This window comes from Coloeus monedula (genome assembly GCF_965178545.1).
Source record: "Coloeus monedula genome assembly, chromosome: 1".
Lineage (NCBI taxonomy): Eukaryota > Metazoa > Chordata > Aves > Passeriformes > Corvidae > Coloeus > Coloeus monedula.
Genome location: NC_138781.1, coordinates 54,574,629 through 54,594,758, shown reverse-complemented (window position 1 = coordinate 54,594,758; position 20,130 = coordinate 54,574,629). Strand labels below are relative to the sequence as shown.

Genomic DNA, 20,130 nt, shown 5'->3' with positions numbered 1-20,130 from the left:
TGAGAGATTTATTTTATTACAGATATTTCTACTGCAAGAAGTGTCTCTAGCAATGAGGTCCTGTGTCTTGAATTACAGGGGAATTTGGAGAAATCGATTTACATTGTTACAAACAATTTTTTTCTAAGGGATATAATGTCTGTAAAATGTTCATTTGGGATATCTTTTTTTTGCCAACAGTTCAGCAGTTTGCTTAACAGCTGTAAGATATAGGTAAATAAATTCTTTGTGTTCTTTATTAATGACATAAAGTGTATATGCCAAAAAGTTTTTTTGCACAGTGCCTTTTTAGGGGGACTAAATCTTCAGAGAAACTAAAGAGAATGAACTGAGCCAGGAAGAGAGGAAAGGGAAAAGTGTGGTAGTCCTGGGAAGTCTATGACAGTTTCATGGGACAGTAGAAACAGAATCATCTTCTAAGTTTGCTGAACTCATCAGAGAGTTATTATGAATGTGGCAAAAGGCCACAGAGTTCACTCAACTGTGTATTTTTACACAAAACACAAAACACTGATGTATTTACTTTGATGTAACCTATATAAGTTTATTTGTTTGGTGATGATACTACGGTTACTGCTAGTAATTAATTTTGTCTGGCTAATTTGTCTATGAATAAGGTACCTAAATCAGAGAAGGAAGTCAAAGAAAGCCAAAAGCTTTTTACCTTCATGATTTGTTGAAAAAACAGTAATAAGCAAACCAGTTTCGTAGGTTACATAGGCATATGCATTCAAGCAAGTGATCAGTATATTGACTGAAATGGAATTATTCTTCATACTAAGTAGCAAGTTGAACTGAGACCTTGGTATAGTCTGCGCAACTGTTAGTTCCAACATTGCCATCTTTACTAAGCTCTGACTTCCCTGGCTTTTTCAGTCTCTTGCTACTGAAACAAGTCAGAAGCAGATGCTTTAGTGGTGAAATTTCAATATCTAGCAAGCATTATGTTTTAATCCCTTTTTCCCTAGTGTACTGTGAACAAGTGCTTTGGAGAAATCTAGATGTGTGTTTTTTTCTATTACTGAAAATACTACATTCTTCTTATCAGGGAAGCTGAAGCAATTTGCAACACTGTGTTAGGAAGATATATTTTTAGGGATAAAAGTTTTTTGTGAAGAATTTTGCTTATGAAACTCCAACCCCTATTTCTATAGCATAAAATGTAGAAACAAATGGATGGAATGAAATCTTGGCTTGATTACATTCAATATCAATATTTTGGGATTTCTGTTTCACTAGGTTTTAATTCACTGTGTCCTTCCCAGGGTTAAGTTTGATATAGCATTTCCTGTACAGAAAATGGGGAAAGTTAAATGTATATTCATGGTCTTTAGAAGTAAAAGCTGGTTGTAATGGATGCATCTCACCTGTTGGTGAAATTTGTGTGTAATGTGGCAGCTGTGTAGTGTTGCATACAAATACAGAAGAATATTTAATGAATAATATTTCATCATCACTGCAGAGCCATTTGGAGTGGTTGTGAGTGTGACCCCAAACTGAAAAATGGCAGGAATGATGGGTCAAGGCTATGTGTTACTAATAAATGACACACTCTTGTAACTCATTAAGTCTCTCTCTCTAATCACGGTGTGTTTCATTCTATATTGCTGAGGGAAGTTGCAAACTAGGGAAAAAAAGTTCTTTCTACATACTCCTAGTTCCATTTCCTTAACTGCTGAGATTTTCCTGGGGACCAAAGGACAGACGTGATTCAATATTTTAGCCAAATTAAGTGACACTGGGCTATAGAAAGCTGGAGCTGAAATCCAGCTACAAAATGCTTTACAACAGTACTCAGGAATAAGCAATTTTATTTGTAGTTAGTATATACAAATATAATTTTTGTCAGTTAGTTAGACTCTTATTTGCTGTATATTTTCTTAGGTTTCCTGCTGTACTAAATCACTGCATCCATTATTTACAGTTAAATATTTTCTTTAAATGTTACAGTGACACATTCACATTGTCTTTTCAGAATATATGGAGAAAGAAGAAGAAAATGAAATTACTTTTGTTTCCTGGGAATTCTGATATAATTCACATATTGGAATATGAATGGTGGACTCTAAATTAATTGCGTGTTTTGTTGTAGATTAGTCTGATTAGTAGGTACAAAACAGTATACACTCTTTGATCATCAAAGCAAATTTCTTCCATCTAATGGGTGAAATATGGAGAAAATAATATTTTTGGAAAAAAATGTTCACATGGTCTACTGTTTAGGCAAGCACTTGCACTTACTGGTGCTGCTAGTTAACAGAATAAAAGAAAAGTCTTGTGTCTGATGAAGTAGTGATAACCTTCCATGGTAAATATAACGCTTTATTGTGTTACTTGGCTTCAGATATTGTCACACAGTGTATTATCTCAAAGAATTAAGAATAAAGAATCTGCTATAGATTATAACAGAACCACTGATTTCCATGCATTACTGCATCACAAATGTTCTTTTTGCTAAGATATAATCATACTTACAAAATATATATTAAGACTCTTACATTCTGGTTCCTAAGTTAGCATGCTGTATTTTCCTCAAAGTTAATATTTTTCCAGTTCTGTCTGACTAATAACTTGCTAAATCTCTCCTTATCTTCTAATGACAGGTGATTTATCAAGGCCCACCACTTAATTAATATTACAGAACATGTGGGGAGCTGAAGAATTCAGAAATATTTTTCATAGCTTGGACATGTAAAATGAGAAGCATAGGAGAAAACAAAAAGATAATCTTGTAACTGAGAAAAAGTCTTTGTGATTTAAGCATGGAAATGAGGTTCAGGAAATGGTGAGTTCTCTCCCACAAATCCATCATGCTTCCCACTAGGCTTCAGACAAGACACTTCTGCTGCTAACCATTCTGCAAAATATTTAGGGTGACTTTCTCTTATCTCTCAGGGTAGTTTAATGCTACACGTGTCCAGCATTACTGGTGTTATGGGGAATGTATTAATTTTTGAGTTTATTGAGTTGTACTTAAATGAGCACTTCTGTGATATAGCTGTAGCTTGAGTTTTTCTCATAGTAAAAAGTATACAAAACATATAATATCTAAAGGATACTTTTGTGACATGAATTTGTGAACTTATGTGTCTGAAGCACATAGAAAGAAATCTCAGAGAAGTTGTCAGTGAAGTTTCAGCTTTCCTCAATACTATACTTTTTTTCCATTTTCAGGTTGCATGTCTCACTCATGTAGCAGCTAATTACCTTAATTGCAAAATTGAAGCAAAACGCTGGGGTACTGCTCATGGGAGTATTGTTCCATATCAGGTAAGCAGAAAGCATTAGGGTTTTTTTCCTTAGAATTAATTATTTTATGTATTATGAGATTGAGAACTGACTTTTCCCATGACCTGTAGTCTGTAATGTGTCTGTGTCTAGGTATGATAAGGTTCTGTCGTTCATTGTCATTTCTCCATTTTGCATATTTCTTCGTCAGCAGTAGATTAGTAACAGAACACTGAAATAGATCAAAGGTGTTTGCTGAAACTGGATGGCCTTAAAGCTAGCATGATGACTTGATTAGTTTTCACCCAACAGAGAAACCTTTTTTTTTAAGGGTTACCTGACTTCCATTCCATACCAGTTATAAACTGAGATATTTCAATCTTTTCCCTCTGAATTTTGGTGGTTTTATCTTGTGGGTCTACAAGAGCAGCCTAAATGGCCAAGATAATCTGGCAGTGCTACATATTTGTAATTGTCTATTGATTTTGCTACAAATCACTTCCTCAGTGAGACAACAGGTCGACAAAAGGAATTAACCAGAAGTCAGATTTCCTCAGCAGAATTCATACTCTGCTACATCTAATGAAGGGTTGACATTCCTTAAAATAACATGACCTTCATCATATAAACAAGCACAGGAAAAAAAATCTCACTTCAAGTTTTATCTTACTTTTGACCAGTGTGGTAAACTCTTCTAGTAAACAAAAAATTTGTTCTTTTCTAGCTGTTCATTTTGTGTTCTTTGATGGAGGTCATGCCTTTATGGAGACTTGAGCATATATTTAAATTTTAAAAAATCTATTCTTTATTTCATATTTTTTGGCATTTCTTATCAAATAGTCATGTTTGAACCTAGCTAGGCAGAGCCTGTATTTCTTAATTTATGTCCAGAGTCCTTTGAGTCTTGAAAGAGACAGTTTCCAGAATTTGTCTGGGAGAACTGCACCTAAACATTGCTGAGTTTCTTTATTCTCTCCTTTTTTAGAGAAAGTGAGGGAAATTTAGTGTACAGTCTTTCCAGTGGTGACGACTGTGGTGATCATAATTGAAAGATTTTCTGCTTGTGACCATAAAATCTGAAGCAAAAATTTTCCACTATTATGCAGAACTCTCTCACTACCTAGTGACAACCAGGCCTCCTCAGGTCTAAAACCAAAATGAGTTGGTTTTGTAAGGACTAAGTCTACTTGATCTAGGAGACTTTTTCCAACACTCGTACTGCATCATCAACTGTCTTGTTACAAATTAGCTACAACAAATGGCAAATTGTCTCAGACCAATGGGGAGGTGTTGTGGCTCTTTCAGCAAGAACGGGTTTAGTCCTGCAGTATTCTTGTCTCCAGTGCTACTGGTGTAGCAATATGGGTGTGTTTTCTAGAACCAGCTCTGCATGACCCCAGTGTAACCAAGCATCCATTACACAAGTATTTATATTCTGCTGTGTTTCTGTGATACGACCTTTGGGTGCAAGCCTTTTTGAACTTTAGTACTTTGAAAGTGTAAAACAGATCTGAAGTATCTGAAGTTTGTATAAGCAAACCCAAAAACCTTACTAAACAAAATGTTTTATCTTCACCATACGGCATTTGGCTGAATAACTGAAACTTGCATTCTTTTATGTCCTTTTGGCCTTTGTTTTTGCACAGTCAAAATGAAAAGCATACATTGAGTATCCTTTGTTTCTTTTTTCATAGACAGCTATTTAGGTCTAGGAGATTGTTTTGGGTGTTTTTTTATTTACTCTAGATTAGTCATTATTAAAATAACTATTTTTTGGAAAAAAATCCTAATAAAACTATGGTTCCTGTGTTTCTGTATGCTGTTTCTGTAGTAGGTATTAGAAATATTACCTCAATATTATAAATGATTTTAATCTCAGTTTTCTTTTTCATAAACCAATAATTAGGCTGGACTTTTTATGGGTAGAGTTGTGTGTGTATGTATTTATGGCTTAACATTGCATCAGCTTGCATGGTTGCAATTCTGATTGTAACCGTACGAATATTTTGGGTTTTAGAGTTTTTTTCCTTTACTAACTTATACTTAGATTGAAAAGCTCTTCATAAACTTGAATTAACCCTCACTATTGCTATTGTACTAGTTTTATAGTTTCTCCCACAGCTCATTTGTAATATAGTAATTTGTAATATAGAACAGATCTCTGAAACCTGAACTTCATTCCTCATTCTAATGTTGAATATACTGCCTTTTTCTTACTAAGCTAATGACTGTCACAACACTGATTTTTATAAATTTTGTTTTTGTTTCAAGATATTTCATGCAAGTGAACTGCAATTTGTTCAAATTATGAAAAACACATTTCAGAAAACTGAATTTCTATAAATTTCAGAACAATTAGGTGGTAGCAAACTATTGGTTATTTTTTCACATGTCCTTTCTTTTCTTTTCTTTTCCTGTATTTTGAGTGTTTATACAGGTAATAAATTATGAAGTGATACAGAGTATACAATTCTGTAAAATTGTCAGATTATGTTAAATCATGGAAGATCGGGTAGACATGAGATCATCATATTGATATTAAAAAGGCAAAATCAAAATAACTTACATCATCGTTCAGTGTGAGAGATGTCTGATCAGAGTCACAATAGAGCACTGACCAAAACAATAAAAACCTTGTTAAAAGCATCGTAAATATGTACATAAAAAGTACTTTTTTTTACTTACAATTGTTACAATAAGTGTTCTGTATTGAATGCTATGGTAGCTTTTATTTCACTGAGCTTCAGCTGAATGAATTTGTTCAAAATATCTTTGCAAATGGCTCTATTCTATTTACAAGGTCAAATTTACCTTTGACTGTATCTCTGTTATTTCACTGAATTTCCCTATTGCTTCTTGACTGAAAAACTAGCAACATAATTTGTCCCTGAATGTGTTCTCTAGATTGACCTTTATTACTTTTCTTTGTATTTTAGAACATAAAAATTAAGCATTAATGGGAAGATGGGTTTTCTCCTTCCTGAAACAATTAGCATCACTGAAAATCTATTTATGGTTCGATCTGAGGTGTTAAGTTTGGTATGCAAGGGCTTTCATATTCTTAAGGTTTTTCTCCTTTTCTGACAATGTGCTGACTTTGTGACATGATCATCTGAAATGTCTTGAGTTTTCAGTTCTGTGCATTCATTACCAGAACCCAGAGGAAAGGATTCGAACGTCTTTTGAGTATGCAATGTCTCCCAGGGTTCCTGTAAAACTAACTGTAAAGATTTACCATGGATTTTTAATAGAGGTGACATTTGCAATGTGCTACAGAGATGAAGTACTCTAGATTCTTATCAGCCTGTCCTGGGGTGACTTTATGATGCTGTGTCCCCTATAACCTGCTCTATGCCAGACATGAATCCTGTGCCTTTCTGTGTCTTTAAGCTGGGTCCAGGAGAGGGGGAGAGAATAAGCCAAGTGAATTCTTCAGGACGATTGTGTGCTCAAGGACACATACACTCCCCTGTGTTCTTACAGCTGCGGAGCTGAGGAAGCACCTTCGTGCTTTTACCCAGTTTTCAGATCTGTTTCTCAGGAGAGAGACGGAGAGTTAAAATTCTTTGCTTTTTAGTTAGCCTGCTAGCTGAGGCAAGAAAGTTTTTTCCCTGGGAGTTTGGCTTCTTCTTCTTTTCTTCTGGACCGTTCAGCAACACCAGAACATCACAAGGAGGCCTTACACCACGGCCCAGGGAGGCAGGGGGCGCCAAGCTGCAGCCCAGCTCCAGAGAGAGCAAAGCCACACCCTCAGAAAGGACTCAGGTTTTCTCCACAGTGAGAGGTTTTATTATTTGACATTATTCATTCTTTTTTTTTGGTGCCTGCATGCACTCTGCTTGTTAAATAAATAGCTTTTTTTTCACTTTCCTCCTAGGAATTTCTTTCTGAACCTGGTGGGGGAGGGGCTGCTGAAATCTGCCTTCTATTAGAGGATACGTTCATTTCGAAGGTTTCCTCCAAATTTGTCTCAAACTGGGACACAGCCAAAATCAGAAATAGTTTTTTGAGTCCTGAAACCTTCATAAGAAATTACGTACTTTGAGCATATCTGCTGTTTAATCAGAGCAATGTAGCTTGAATAGGTCACTCCTGTGATAGTTCATGTAATCAAATCCCAATTCGTTTGGTTTCAAGTGTTAAAACACAAACCCCGAGTTCTGGGCTGTATCTCAAAAATAATTAGTACAATTTTTTAAAAATAGTTTCTATAATGAGACACCTTGTTTAGCAACAGCTGCTCCATGATTATCCAGAGGAAATCAGGGCTTAAAAGCATCCGGTTTACATAATTGTGCTGAAAAGTAAAGTTCTTACTGTCTTCCACTTGGGGTGATAAGGTCTTTCCTCATTCTAGAGGTTTCAGCAATGTAGCGCTCTTGCCTGTACCATGCATGAGATCAGGACATTCACATTTTCATCTTTCAATTGGCCCACTTGGAATTCATTGTCCCAAGAAAGTCTATCTAAATGGAATGTTTACAGGATGTTTCCTGTGGCAGCTTATCACCCTTGCCATCAGACACCCTGGGCAACTGGACAGTACTTTCAGAGGCAAACTTTCAGAAAAAGGTATAGGGCTGTTTCCTCTCAGGCCATAATGACTGAAGCCTATTTAGAAAACTGAGAAACCATGTTCTTGCAGATATCTAATGAATATTATAGTATTTTTGTTACAGATTTGTTCCTAAGACTCACAGGGTTTTCTGAAGTATAGTTCACTATATTTTCAGAATGTGAAAAGGGCACAGCCATTCTGAATGGAAGTTGAAAACATGAGACAGAAAAGAAATTACTATTTTAACCAGTTACCTTTTCTGTTGTCTGAACTATACATTGTAACAACTCATCAGACCCAACACTAATGGTTTTTTGTGTTAGAGCATCACTTAGATTCTTTAAGCATCAACTTCTGTTTGTGCTAGGCATAAGATTTCCTTCATATGAAGAAAATATCTCAGTGTCAAAGTCAATTGAAATGTGTTAGGAAAATCAAAGTATAAACTCACAAGGAAGTTAAAGGTATGAGGTATTAGGAAGATGAGCACAGTCTTAGATAAAATATCTCTGCATTATTTTTATCATCTGCATCTCATACTTTTTGGTCATAGAATTTCATACTGTCCAGGAGTCTTACAAAGAAAATTCCACACGTGTCACTTATGTCTCATCACAGGAACAAAGAAATTCAGGTTTTGACCTGATTCATCTGTCAGAGATGCTTTTCACACGAAGGCACAATGTGCACCAATTTTTCTAAATCAGCTCTAGAGAATCTCTCAGAATTTCAGTCTCTTTTTTTTTTCTTTCAGTAGAGAGGACAGCAGAATAATGTCAATCATTTAGAAATTTCAAACTGCTTATTCCATGCAAAAATGGTGATATGTACTAATTTTCTTGTCTGTCTTTATGTGGTTTTGTTGGATACTTCTGCAGTTAATGAATCTTGGAACCAAAAGCAACAAAGAACAGAACTTTGATTATTTGCAAAGTTTTGTTTTGTACATGAGACTGTCCTTAAATAAATTCAAAATGGAAAAAAATCTTTCTGCTCTATGTTAGCCCAGTCTAGGAGAACATGGAACTTATGCACAGGAAAGAAGTAAAATACAGATTTTTTAGGGGGGAGAGGGAACTTTTAAATTCAGGCAAGGCAAGATGACCCTTCTTACTCTGTGAACATTATCTACATAACACTCACCTGGACTATTTAGACTACCCTTGGGGGCCCATTTTCCTATATTTTTCTTCTAGGCAATGAAGCATATATACCACTTGACATGAAAATTAAATGTATTCCCAGATCAACTGAATAGAAACTTTGTGTTCTCAAGCAGCAAAGCGTGTTCTCTCACACTATGTCGATAATATTTCCAAAGAACAGTTTGGTCATCCTCACGATAAATGTCTTTACTCATATGATGAATACCCAATACTTTAGTAGCCTTGATCTACTTACTTATAGGTTTGTTTTTTAACTATCTGCTTCCTTTATGTCTTTATCTTACAAGGCACAAGAAAGAGTGAAACCAGAAAAGCATGTGTCATAATGGATTCTGTAAAACAAGAAAACAAGAACATCATTTGCAGGACTTTTTCCCTTTCTTTCTTTTTGAACAAGTTTGTATTTGTAGATTTCTGTACTAGATTTTTTTCAGAAGTTTTCTACTGTGGTATGAGTAGATTAACCACTGGCTGCACAAATGTTTTGGTTTTGTTGTGATTACAGAGGACTAGAATTGTCACTCTGCTTGGTAAGAAGTGCTGGAGTACAGATGCTTTTCCTTGCCATTTTAGTAATTGAAAAAGTATAGTAATTGTCTTTGGCAATCTCTGTAGAAAGATGCTCATTTATGAGCAATTAATTCTAGTTATTCAAACCTGACAACATTATCCTGATAATTTTGTGGGGATTGTCCTTCAGTGGATTGTCAAGCCTCTTTCCTGGCAGAGCAGCTGTCTGGAAACCAGTTCGGTAGGTTTGCCTTGGGCAGTTTTAGATATGCTCTCAGTATATGATACAAGATGTAGTTACAAATTCATTCATATATATCCTCTCCTGTCAGAGACAGCACATTAAAGAAACTGACCTTGTATGCACACAGACAGCTTCTACCTGTACACAGGGAATTTTCAGATTGAAATAAAATGCATTTTTAATTGAAAACCTGACACAGTTTTATTTCCTGAAGGAAATCCTCCTGCACTTCTCATTTTAAGCAATGCCTGCAAGATATTTTTTAATGTCTCTTATACTTTGAATTTTCAAAACAGGTATGGATAATCACAATTATTGTTAAGGAATGATAGTTGACAAATGAGATGGTCTCATTTTTGATCTCCTGGGAAATGTCACAGACTATTCTGGTATATGCACTTGTATATTTGTTTGTACTGACATATTTATTTACACTTATTTAAAATGAATGTACATTAAGATGATTCATCTGTCACTTGTCTGTGGACACATGAGAAAAACTAATTAAACTAGGATAGGAATACAGGTGTACTGATGTTCAGTGTCATTTAGTGGATGTTTGTCTTTTATGTCTATGTCAATTGTTTCCTCCACATTTGCCCGTTCCTGGGGGGAGGGATCTAGTTGGTATTATTTACAGCAAACAAGTTACAAGGTTACTGAATATTACAGATTTGTATATTCATGTCAAAGTTAGTTCTTAGGAAGAGCAGTTTAACAGAGCCCTGATCAGTAGAGGGCTCTTCAAATTGTAGCTGGTTGGAAAGTGATGAAAGTAGGATCTGTGGGATTGTAGAGGAGATATTGACTGCAGATGGATCACTGCTTTCTTCTAATCTGCTTATTGTATCCAAGGCAGAAGAATAAACTTTACTTTTCCTTTTCTGAACATATGTTTCATAGCCATTGTATTACTATACTGTGCAGCCACTCTTAAGCTGCAACATGTTTAAACAGTCTGAAAGAGAACTCAGAAATCTGTGTGCAGCAGGATTGCTAAATGACTCCTGTCATAATAACCTGCATATATATATGTACATAAGCAGGGGCTTGTTCTTGCTGTGTGAAGCTTGTGTCAGTTTTGGTTGGGAGCAGTTGATTGTTATGAAAGGGTATGTCCACTAGATGTCATTCATGTAATCTAGTTTTTGTTGCAGCATTTACTTCTGAAGAGCCTTGTAGGATGGTGGATACAAATTACCAGCATTATTAGCTGTTTTTCTATATGCTGTGCTTTTGACTTTATATGTGCGTGGCATGTTACAAAATAGTATTACAATTGTCTCTGTGATGGGTTTGGTGCACCACTTAGTCTAGAACTCCTGTCTTTGCCTATTTTTGCTTACAATAGCATTCACTGTTGCATGAGTAGATGTGTTATATAAGAGCACCCAGGTGAGCTGCATGTAGTTGGTAGCTCTCTGCAAGGAGAGGTATGAGTATAGAGGTCAAGGCATTATGCCCCAAAGGAAAACAAAAATATAATGTGATTAATAAGATTCCATCTCAAATGTGATCTTTTCTAAGCTCTTTGTAACTAAAAGAGCAGTCCTTTAGAAAAGTGTGTGTCTAATTAGGAAAGGGAACTCAAATTTCAGAAACTTACATAAGTGGATTTATATACTGACATATCTTTGCCATAAAACTATGCTTAAATATCTGAGGGACTTAAATTAGAATCACTTTAACCTATCTTAAATAAAATACCCTGTATGTGGACAAATCAGAAGTGCATCTGAGCATTCAGATGGATGGGCTGATACAATCTGTACTGACTGATATTAGCAAAGAGCTGTTTCACCCCCTGCCTCCCTCCACCTAGCTTTTGTAGTATGGCATGTGCTAGTAACTGCTAGCCAGCTTCTGGGAAGACATATCCATACTCTCATTGAAGAGCAACTGCTGCAGCATTGGCCTGTGCTATTTCCCACTTTCAGCTTGGAGCAGCTACAGTGAAACTGGAAGCTGGAGATCACAGCTTCTTCCAACCTCCCTTTCCCCTTCCATATGGAATAAAGAATTTCTCTGCCCTGTGTAGTCAGCCAGAGGGCAGGATGGGGAAGTGATAATCCTCTTGGAATGAGCACTTGCATGAAAAATGATAAATGCTACATTGCATGGGGATTAACACTTGCTTATGAACTTGCTTTTAATGGAGTGATGCTTCTCTTTCAGCAATGTGAAGGTTCATTGTACTCATAGACCTGATTAAGAACCTTTACCACTGTTCAACCAAAAGGGAACCATCTGCCACCAGAGACATAAAGCTGTTCAAAGCTGTTTCACTCTTTTGCATATTGTCCTCAAGTGTGTAAACCACTTACTTTCACATAGCATTTACTTCCCTAAAGAAATGCTTGTTCCCCACATCTCATCACAACATTCTTCTTTCTCCCAGCATGAGAACTGCATTTCTGCTCACATTTAATGCATATGTTTGAAGTCTGTACTTTTATCTCCATGAAACTCTGGAACAGGACTACCCAGAGCTAGCTTAATGAATGGAGTGGCTATATAAATCACATCTATTTTAATTTCTTTGATGGGAGAGTTTGCAGTGAGGATGTTCACAGAGTGGGTCAATCCGTGAGTGGAGTTTGTGAAGCTTGTTTGGTATCTCTAGATATATTTGATATTAAGCACTGCTTCATAAAGATTTGATGCACAAACTGATTGCTGCTTTGCAGGATGACCCCTTCATGTCATCAAACCTGGTCATTAAGCTAATTTCCAAGCACTGATGTCTGTTAATAAATTTGGTATGGGCTATATTGTTTTCTCAAAAAATATTGCCTTACTGCTACAATAAGTTGAGCTCCACTGGAATCAAAACTGTGATACTCCAGTACACTCCTGAGAATTTAATAGGAAGGGTAGTGAGAGGGCTTTTGTTCCATTTTCAAAAATGACTTATGAATTATCACTCTTGTTGTCTTTCTAAAGTATTGAAGATTTAAACGCTAAATCTAGTTATGAACATAAGCTTTACCTGTGCAGTGCTTTTTAATGTTTCTCATGCCCTTTGCTACATTCAGATATAATGTTGCACGATGCTAAACTAGGTATTTTTTACTAATGCTCTCACAAATAACATTTGATGGCAAAAAAGTTTAAAAATTGTAATCTAAGGCTTTGTCTATTATTAAACCACTATTATTACCAAAATTCTTTTGTTTTCCTTACTTTTTAATAAGTAGTAATTCATTTGTATTGAGAGGGATAAGGGTCAAGGTGTGAGAAAAATTTTTTAAAAGTAGTTCTCTGTTTTGACAAAATCATACTTCCTGACCATCACCTAAAACACGCAATACTCGCTGTTGGAATCTGCTCTTCTAATACAAATTAAGCTAGAGAAATTGATCTACATCTGTATCCCCAAGGGAACCTCAACCAGTTTTATCCAGTCTACACCTTCACCTTTGTTCACTTATATCTACGATAGTTTTGACAGATGTTTTTTCCAATTTCTATTCACCAGAAGTTTTGCAATACTTGCTACAGTCTTTATGTAGTTTTTCCATGCCCTCTGAGAGGACTAAAATAAATAATTCTATTTTCAATAAGGAAGATCGAACCTGGATTTAGGGATAGGTTTTTGGTTATATAGTTAGTGATATGTTATAGCAGTTGATCACCATGTTGCATCTAGCAAGTTTTTACATATGTAAATAAATACATGTATAGCTCATCTACAATGCTCTTTTTCCTGGATTACATGAAGTCAGTTCATTCATGTTTCCCCCAAGGTTATATTTTTTAAACTTCTTTTATCTTTTTGATTTTATCTCTGGTATGATTTCCACTTCAAGTGGTTTGTCCAGATCTAGCCAGTGTCTTAAGTGGATTCTTCATGTTTCTGAGTAACATGAAGAGCTTTCACATGCATTTAAGGCACCTGAGAATAACTTGCTTTAGCTTTTTAACAGCAACACATTGCTGTGTCTCCTTCATCTCAGGTATTCTGTTGCCAGGGTAGAAGAACAGCATATAGTTCTATGCCTAAACTTTGCTGATTACTTGCCAGCTGCAGCTTTCTTTTGATTTATTGTTAAAAGGTTCTTGTTCTTCCTTTGTCTGTGTTCCATGATTTTTGTTTTGTTTCACTATGGCTCATTTTGCACAATAGTTGTTAGTCATCCGTTACACTGATGACTCCAAATCCAGGGAAGCCTGCAGAAGTGAGTTCAATGCTGGAGTGACCTCAAGTCTGAGGTAGCAGAAACCAAAGCAATTGTCTATGATCTTGGTTTATGTCAGCTATAGCAAGTTGAAGGTACTCAGATTTTGAATGAGGATGTCTCTGTGTGGTTTGATGAACTTTTTAATTTTTGTCATGTTAGTTTTACATCATTAGTCATCTGTCTGCTCCTGGGTGTTTCTAGGTAGACGAAGCTAGAGATTTCAAAAAGTTGCAACAATATGGAAGATCCAACTTGTGTTTCATATTTTGTACTTTATATTTTCTATATTTTATGCTTTTGAAAGCTACCAGGGTAAAGAGTGGAAGTTAAATTATCTTAGTGGAAAGGCCATTCTTTTCTAGATAAAAATAAAAAGCAGATAAAAGGTTATCCTTTAATTTGCTGTCAGTTAATATTAGTTGTGCTTCATGTGGAATGGCCATAATAATAAACAAATAGGAAGTTGATGTGACTTCAAATAGAGAAACAGTAGCTGAATCTATGTAACAGTTAAATCCTAACATAAAGACAAGGAATATAAAATACTACAAATACCGATGTTAGTCTGTATGATCATGTCTCTTCTAATCAGAGACAAGTTTTTAACCTTGTCAAATTTATCTTTGGCATATGTGGTTATGGTAGTGTCTAGAGAGTTTTGACCATGAATAATAGTTGTAACAATGCAACAAAGGCTTTTGTAGTATACTCAAGTTATTAACTTAGCTCATTGGGGCAGAGACTGAATTTTAATTTGGCTTGAGGCTTAGAACAATGGACCCTGAGACTTATTTTAGTGCTTCCACAAAACCAAGAATAATTTTTTCCTCTTTTGTGTACAAGCTTACAGTATTTTATTTAAGGATTTTAAATATAGGACTGAATGTCTTGAAGTAATTCTATGATATCACTTTTTTTTCCACGATGTTACCCATTTTTACATACCCAGTTGACATTCACCACTTCGTCAAAGTTGGGACATAAATGGGAAATATAAATGACCATCACATGATTGCTGAAATTAGGAAACAATCTGAGATTTATTTAATACCTACAGTGTTTAGTGATGTATTTAATCCATGAATGATGAGGAGGACCATGGGCAGGAATAGTATGTATATTTGTATTAAGAGTCTGATCAGGTAGCTCATTTAAGAGAATGTTATTAGTGAAACCTCTTAGCACTCCTGCATAATTATGCTATCTTTTCACTGTTACCTTTTCCAGCTCCTTGGAGATTCTTAAGTAATTTATTTCCTGCCATTTAACAGTTTTGAGTAATAATGATGATGAGAAAACAGTTAAATAGTTTCTTTTTTCAAGTACCAGGTGCTGAAAGCAACTGAGAATGCCAGTGGTTTCCTGTACATCTTGTGCAAGCTTCTTCAAACTTGAGTTGTATAAGCCTTTTTCAGATTAAAAAAGATAAAATAAATGATTTGTAGTCGAGACATTGGACTGAAACAAAGAAATGTAGTTCTATGTTTGCTTGCAGAATAGCTGTGTTATTTCTGGTTGGGGTGTTAGTTGCAACCTCATTTAATGTGACACTGATTTTTAGGTGAGTGCTCCCAGTCCATTTTTAATACAAGGTAGAGCAGTTTCTTGAAATCACCAGTTCCAGATTGCAGCAAGTAACAGAGTGGTAGTTACTTCCAGAATTTGTGCTGCTGTGTTTTTTATCACATTTCTATCTATGTTTTGAGATTTAATTACTGTTTTTGGGATTTGAGTAGGGCACTTTTGCATGCCCCTGCTTCATCTTTAAAAGAGTTGACCTATTCCTTCTACTTTTCTCCTGTTTGGTCTCTATTTAAATAGTAGGCTGTTCATAAGATGTTGATTATTTGTGTCTTGCAGGCTGTGACTGCATGGCATTGAACAGTGCAATGTACAGGAGCTAGTTTCAATGCTGCAAGCAGGGAACAATCATAAACAGTCCTGGATGGGGCTATCCCTTCTCTATGTAAGATCATCTTTAACAATATTGCTTTACACAGATATTTGCCTGACTTGTTCTGGGACTCCACAACCGCTCAAGCAGTTCATTCTAGTGCTTCGCTATTCATTATCTCAGTGGCACACAAGGCAATATGTTAGGAATATTCAGATCAGACATTAAGAAAAGCTCTCTAATAGAGAAGACAGATTCCATCCTCTTTTCAGTAGTCTTTTATGATCTTATGGGCTTGTATGTCTCAGACTTCTCTAGGCTAAACGTTCTCAGCTTGCTTAGTCTTTCCCCTGAGATCGCACTTTCTAGAACTTACTGTTATTCTCTTTACTTTCCCTTTGGAACACGTTATTTTTGTGGCATCCAGAACTGAATGCATTACATTACTCCAGTTCCAGTTTTATCAGCTTGAAGTACAACAGAAAGAATATTTTGTGAATCTTCTGGGTTCTGCTGATGATCTAAAATGCCACTTTAATACTACCTTGCTGTTGCAAAGGAGTCTTTGTTTAATTCATATTCTGTTTGTGAAATGTAAATTCTGGATCCTTTTCTCTTGCATGCAAATTATTCATGTCAGTGAATTACTCATGCCTAATTGTAGAACCTCCCAGCTGTTTTTCATTGTTGAATTTTACGCTCTGCTTTCAGATTTCATCTCCCAGTTAGCTGCAAACATTTTCAGTTCTATTTAGTCTGCCCAGTACTTGCAATTCCTTCTAGTTTTCTTGATCTTCAACTTTGATGTATGTCCTTTCCTCTCTCAATATCTGCGTTTTTAATGAGAATATTGAAATGATCTGTGAATAGTTGATAGTATTTTTTCACACTGACAAATAGTTCATAACCCATTTGGGTGATATCCAGCCAGTTGATAACTTGTTTTCTCCTGTGGTCTTACTTAAATTATACTGCCCTTCTCTGTAGTCTGGTGTGCAGAGACAGACACCTAAATCAATGTATTTGAACTTTGGAAGACAATATTGGCTGTTAGCCTTCCTCTGGTTGTTTGGTGGGGAATGTATGTGTGTCCTTCTGGGAAGGAAGTGCTGACATATAATTTGCTTGATTTTATTATTTTTTTAAAATCAATCACTGTGTTTGCATGTTTCTAATCTCTAGTATCTCACTTCTGTCCCCAGGATGCTAGTGTGTAGCTTCCTCAGACTCTACTGCAAGGATTCTAGAAAAAATCCTAGCAGATAGTGACACTTGGAAACACTGTTTTCAGAAGAATGCTGTCAACACAGCTTTTTCATAATCTAGCTCAAGTTTCATTGTATGTTGCCATGTTGGTGTGCTGCTGTACCTTTTCTAATGAATTCACTGAGTATAGATTGTGTAGTGCAGAAAAGTCAGTAGGCATTCTTTTAATGCAAATACCAAGCACCTAAAATAGTTACATGTTACATACTGTAAACAGGAGGCAGATGGGTTGCTCTTGGAGATTGTGAATGTTCATAGGATTCAAGAGGATCATGAGTTAGTTTCAGATGGCATTGATTACTGTGCTGAACATGTTAGACACCCAAACTTAGACACCCAAATCCAACTGAATCCTTTAGAAGTGCAAGTTTAGTATGGCTTCAAGGACATGTAAGACCTGTTGATTAATTTCTGTGTTATGGTTTATGAATTTCACTTGGAAACTGAAGTTAAAACAATATCCTCTTGATGAATGTGCCAATTCCAGGTTTTATGTAAAATCCCAATCCATTATGTGAAGAATTTATGTAAAGAAACACTGGATAGACAGCAAGTTTACTATGAAATAAAACTTTGTGAAAATGAGGTTCCAAATATTTAAATATTGACAGATGTGCTGATTTTCTCCTTGTCTGGCATTAAATTAGTGTACCAGGCCCTGACAATTATGAGTGGCATAATAATAATAATAATAATAATAATAATGAAATTTGTAAAGAAATTATGTCTTCTATATTCATCTACAAGTCTTTTGATTCCACCCCTCCCTTTTTTCCCCCTGTATTATGAGTTCCAAAAACTGCTTTGGTGGAAAAAGAAGGAAGGCAGCTGACTCCTTCCCATAATTACCCAAGCTGACTTGGCAGCATGCTAGACTTGTCTGTCCTCCATTTCAATAAAAGCTTACTCAGTTATTTGGTTTTTGCATCTTTGATTTCAGTTCCTTGAGGAAATCAAGACCCTGTTCTTGAGGTAGCGAGACTTTAATGTCCAGATGTAAATGGTATTTTTTGGTAATGTGTATCAGACTCACCAGACTCATCAGTAATGTATCAACTCATCAGGACTTGGACAGAAAGGCAGCTTCTCCCTGAAGCTCCAGAAATACTGAAAGCAAAAAATGCTGATAGTTTTTGGTTTAGACCATCTCATGGCTTTTAAGCCAGCTTTATGATTTTTGGGAGATCTGAGTGATTCTGAATATGTGGCTTGGCATAATGTAATCATTCACTCTACCATCTGCTGTAATTCCATCAAGAGACATTCCCCTTGACATCCCTACCCCAAAACATTGATAACATTGCTTCCAAGCTCAGCACCCATGTTTTCTACTGGATAAGCAGACCTTTAACATCTGAAAGGCTGCTAAGAGACAAACCTAGTAAATTTAAAATGCTGTTCAAATCCATTGTAGTTGTTCTGATGTCGCACTCCAAGAATATCTGAAATCATATATGTAAAAGAGTTGTAATGAGAATTAGAAATGCCACAGACTGAATGCGTCTGGAACCATTGTGAAAGTGGCTGCAGTGGAACTGGCAGCAGTTGGTGATTGAGTAATGGTGTGATGGCAGTTTCAGCTCAGGCAGGGAAGAGGCTGTGTTTGCCACATGTGAATTAATATAGTGCTGCTTTTTTACGGTTGAGGGATTAGCACAGCATTTTTAAAAACATTTGAAGTATAACAGAATAGGGGAATAGCTGAACCCATATTGCAGACAGCTGCTTTTTTGATCCGATGAGCTAAGTATCTGCTATAGCTGGGAAGCATCAAATCAGAAATTAAATCACTGCCCATCCATATGATAGGACTTTTAAAATACCAGGTAAAAGCTATGCTCTTCAAGCAAGTAACCAGAAGAAGGATGAGAGACAAGGATATCTGCATGCCATTTGGACTAGGCTTTCCTGCTTAGCAGCAATTTGTATCATAGCCATTATTTTCAATATATTTCTGGGTCCATACTTTATGAATATCAGCCAGCAATAGAAAATAAAATTGGGAAAATGTATTAGAGAAAAAGGGCTGTGATAATTTGAGTTGTAAATGTTAAGAATTTATTTTTCATCATTCTAGTTCTCTGTTTTCTTTTAATATGAGTACTAAAAACTATGAATAAACTCAGACAAGCTAGATATTTTTTCTTAAATTTTGTAACATCCACAAGTCCAATATTTGATATTCACTTACAGAACATATCTTGCTGCAAATGCAGGTTAAGCATTAAAAACTAGTGGAATGATTGTAAAAGACTCTTCTCACTATGTAGAAAATTTACTTTACAAGAAATCAAGTTCTTGGTTGTTGTTCATGTAGCTACATATAACTGGGATTTAATCAATTGGTATCATACTGCATTGAGCTGTATCACATTAAATCACATATAATTAGTAAGGGAAACATTATAAGGCCAGTATTGCCCTTCCAGATTAATCTGTCAATAAAATTAAGAATACCAAGTTCCTAGAATGAGAAGGATTACATGGACTGCAGCATCATGCTCAGTTCCCTTGGAAATCAAGTGTGTGGAGAAGCAACCATAAAAATTTGCCAAGCTAGGACGTAACTCAAGCACATTGAGGCTACAGTGATTAGAAAAGGAATATTGTGTGGCTATAATCTATTGTTTGACATCCAGCGCCTTCTCCTGTGTAATTTACTTGCCTCTTTTGGTCACCTGACTGAAGACATTAACTGGGCCACAGGGTAAGCCAGGAAATTCAGCTCTTGGCTTTCCAAGTCCGCAGCTCAGTTGTTTCCCCTTTCCCCTTCCCCCTCTCTGTTTCTTCACAGCTGGTCAGCACATGCACAGTAATTGCTTAGGCCAGGTAGGGCAGATTTGGAAAGATACATATGGAGCACATGCAAATCTGCACAAAACTTTTGGAATGCAGCAACAGGGTGAAGTTAATGTAAAGCAAGATTTCTTTTATATTTAAAGTTTCTAAAACTTATAAAAAAGAGAGACAACAAATTCACTTAATAACCTTTCCTTTTCTCTACTACTACTAACTGAGAGGGTCTGGGACTTTGCCAAAATATTACACATTGCTCAAGAAGATTACAAAGAAATCCCAGACAT

The 20,130-nt window shown here is 35.9% G+C and overlaps 1 protein-coding gene across 2 annotated transcripts in view; it reads left to right on the top strand.

Annotated features, from left to right (window-relative positions):
• SUGCT (succinyl-CoA:glutarate-CoA transferase) overlaps positions 1-20,130 on the top strand; it is a gene marked incomplete at its 5' end in the record, with an annotated part of 342,330 nt that overhangs the window by 67,019 nt on the left and 255,181 nt on the right. For both annotated transcript variants that reach the window (XM_082285668.1, XM_082285667.1), the window contains one exon: positions 3,175-3,270. In XM_082285668.1, coding sequence (XP_082141794.1) covers positions 3,175-3,270 — 96 coding nt within the window. The remainder of the gene's footprint in view (positions 1-3,174; positions 3,271-20,130) is intronic.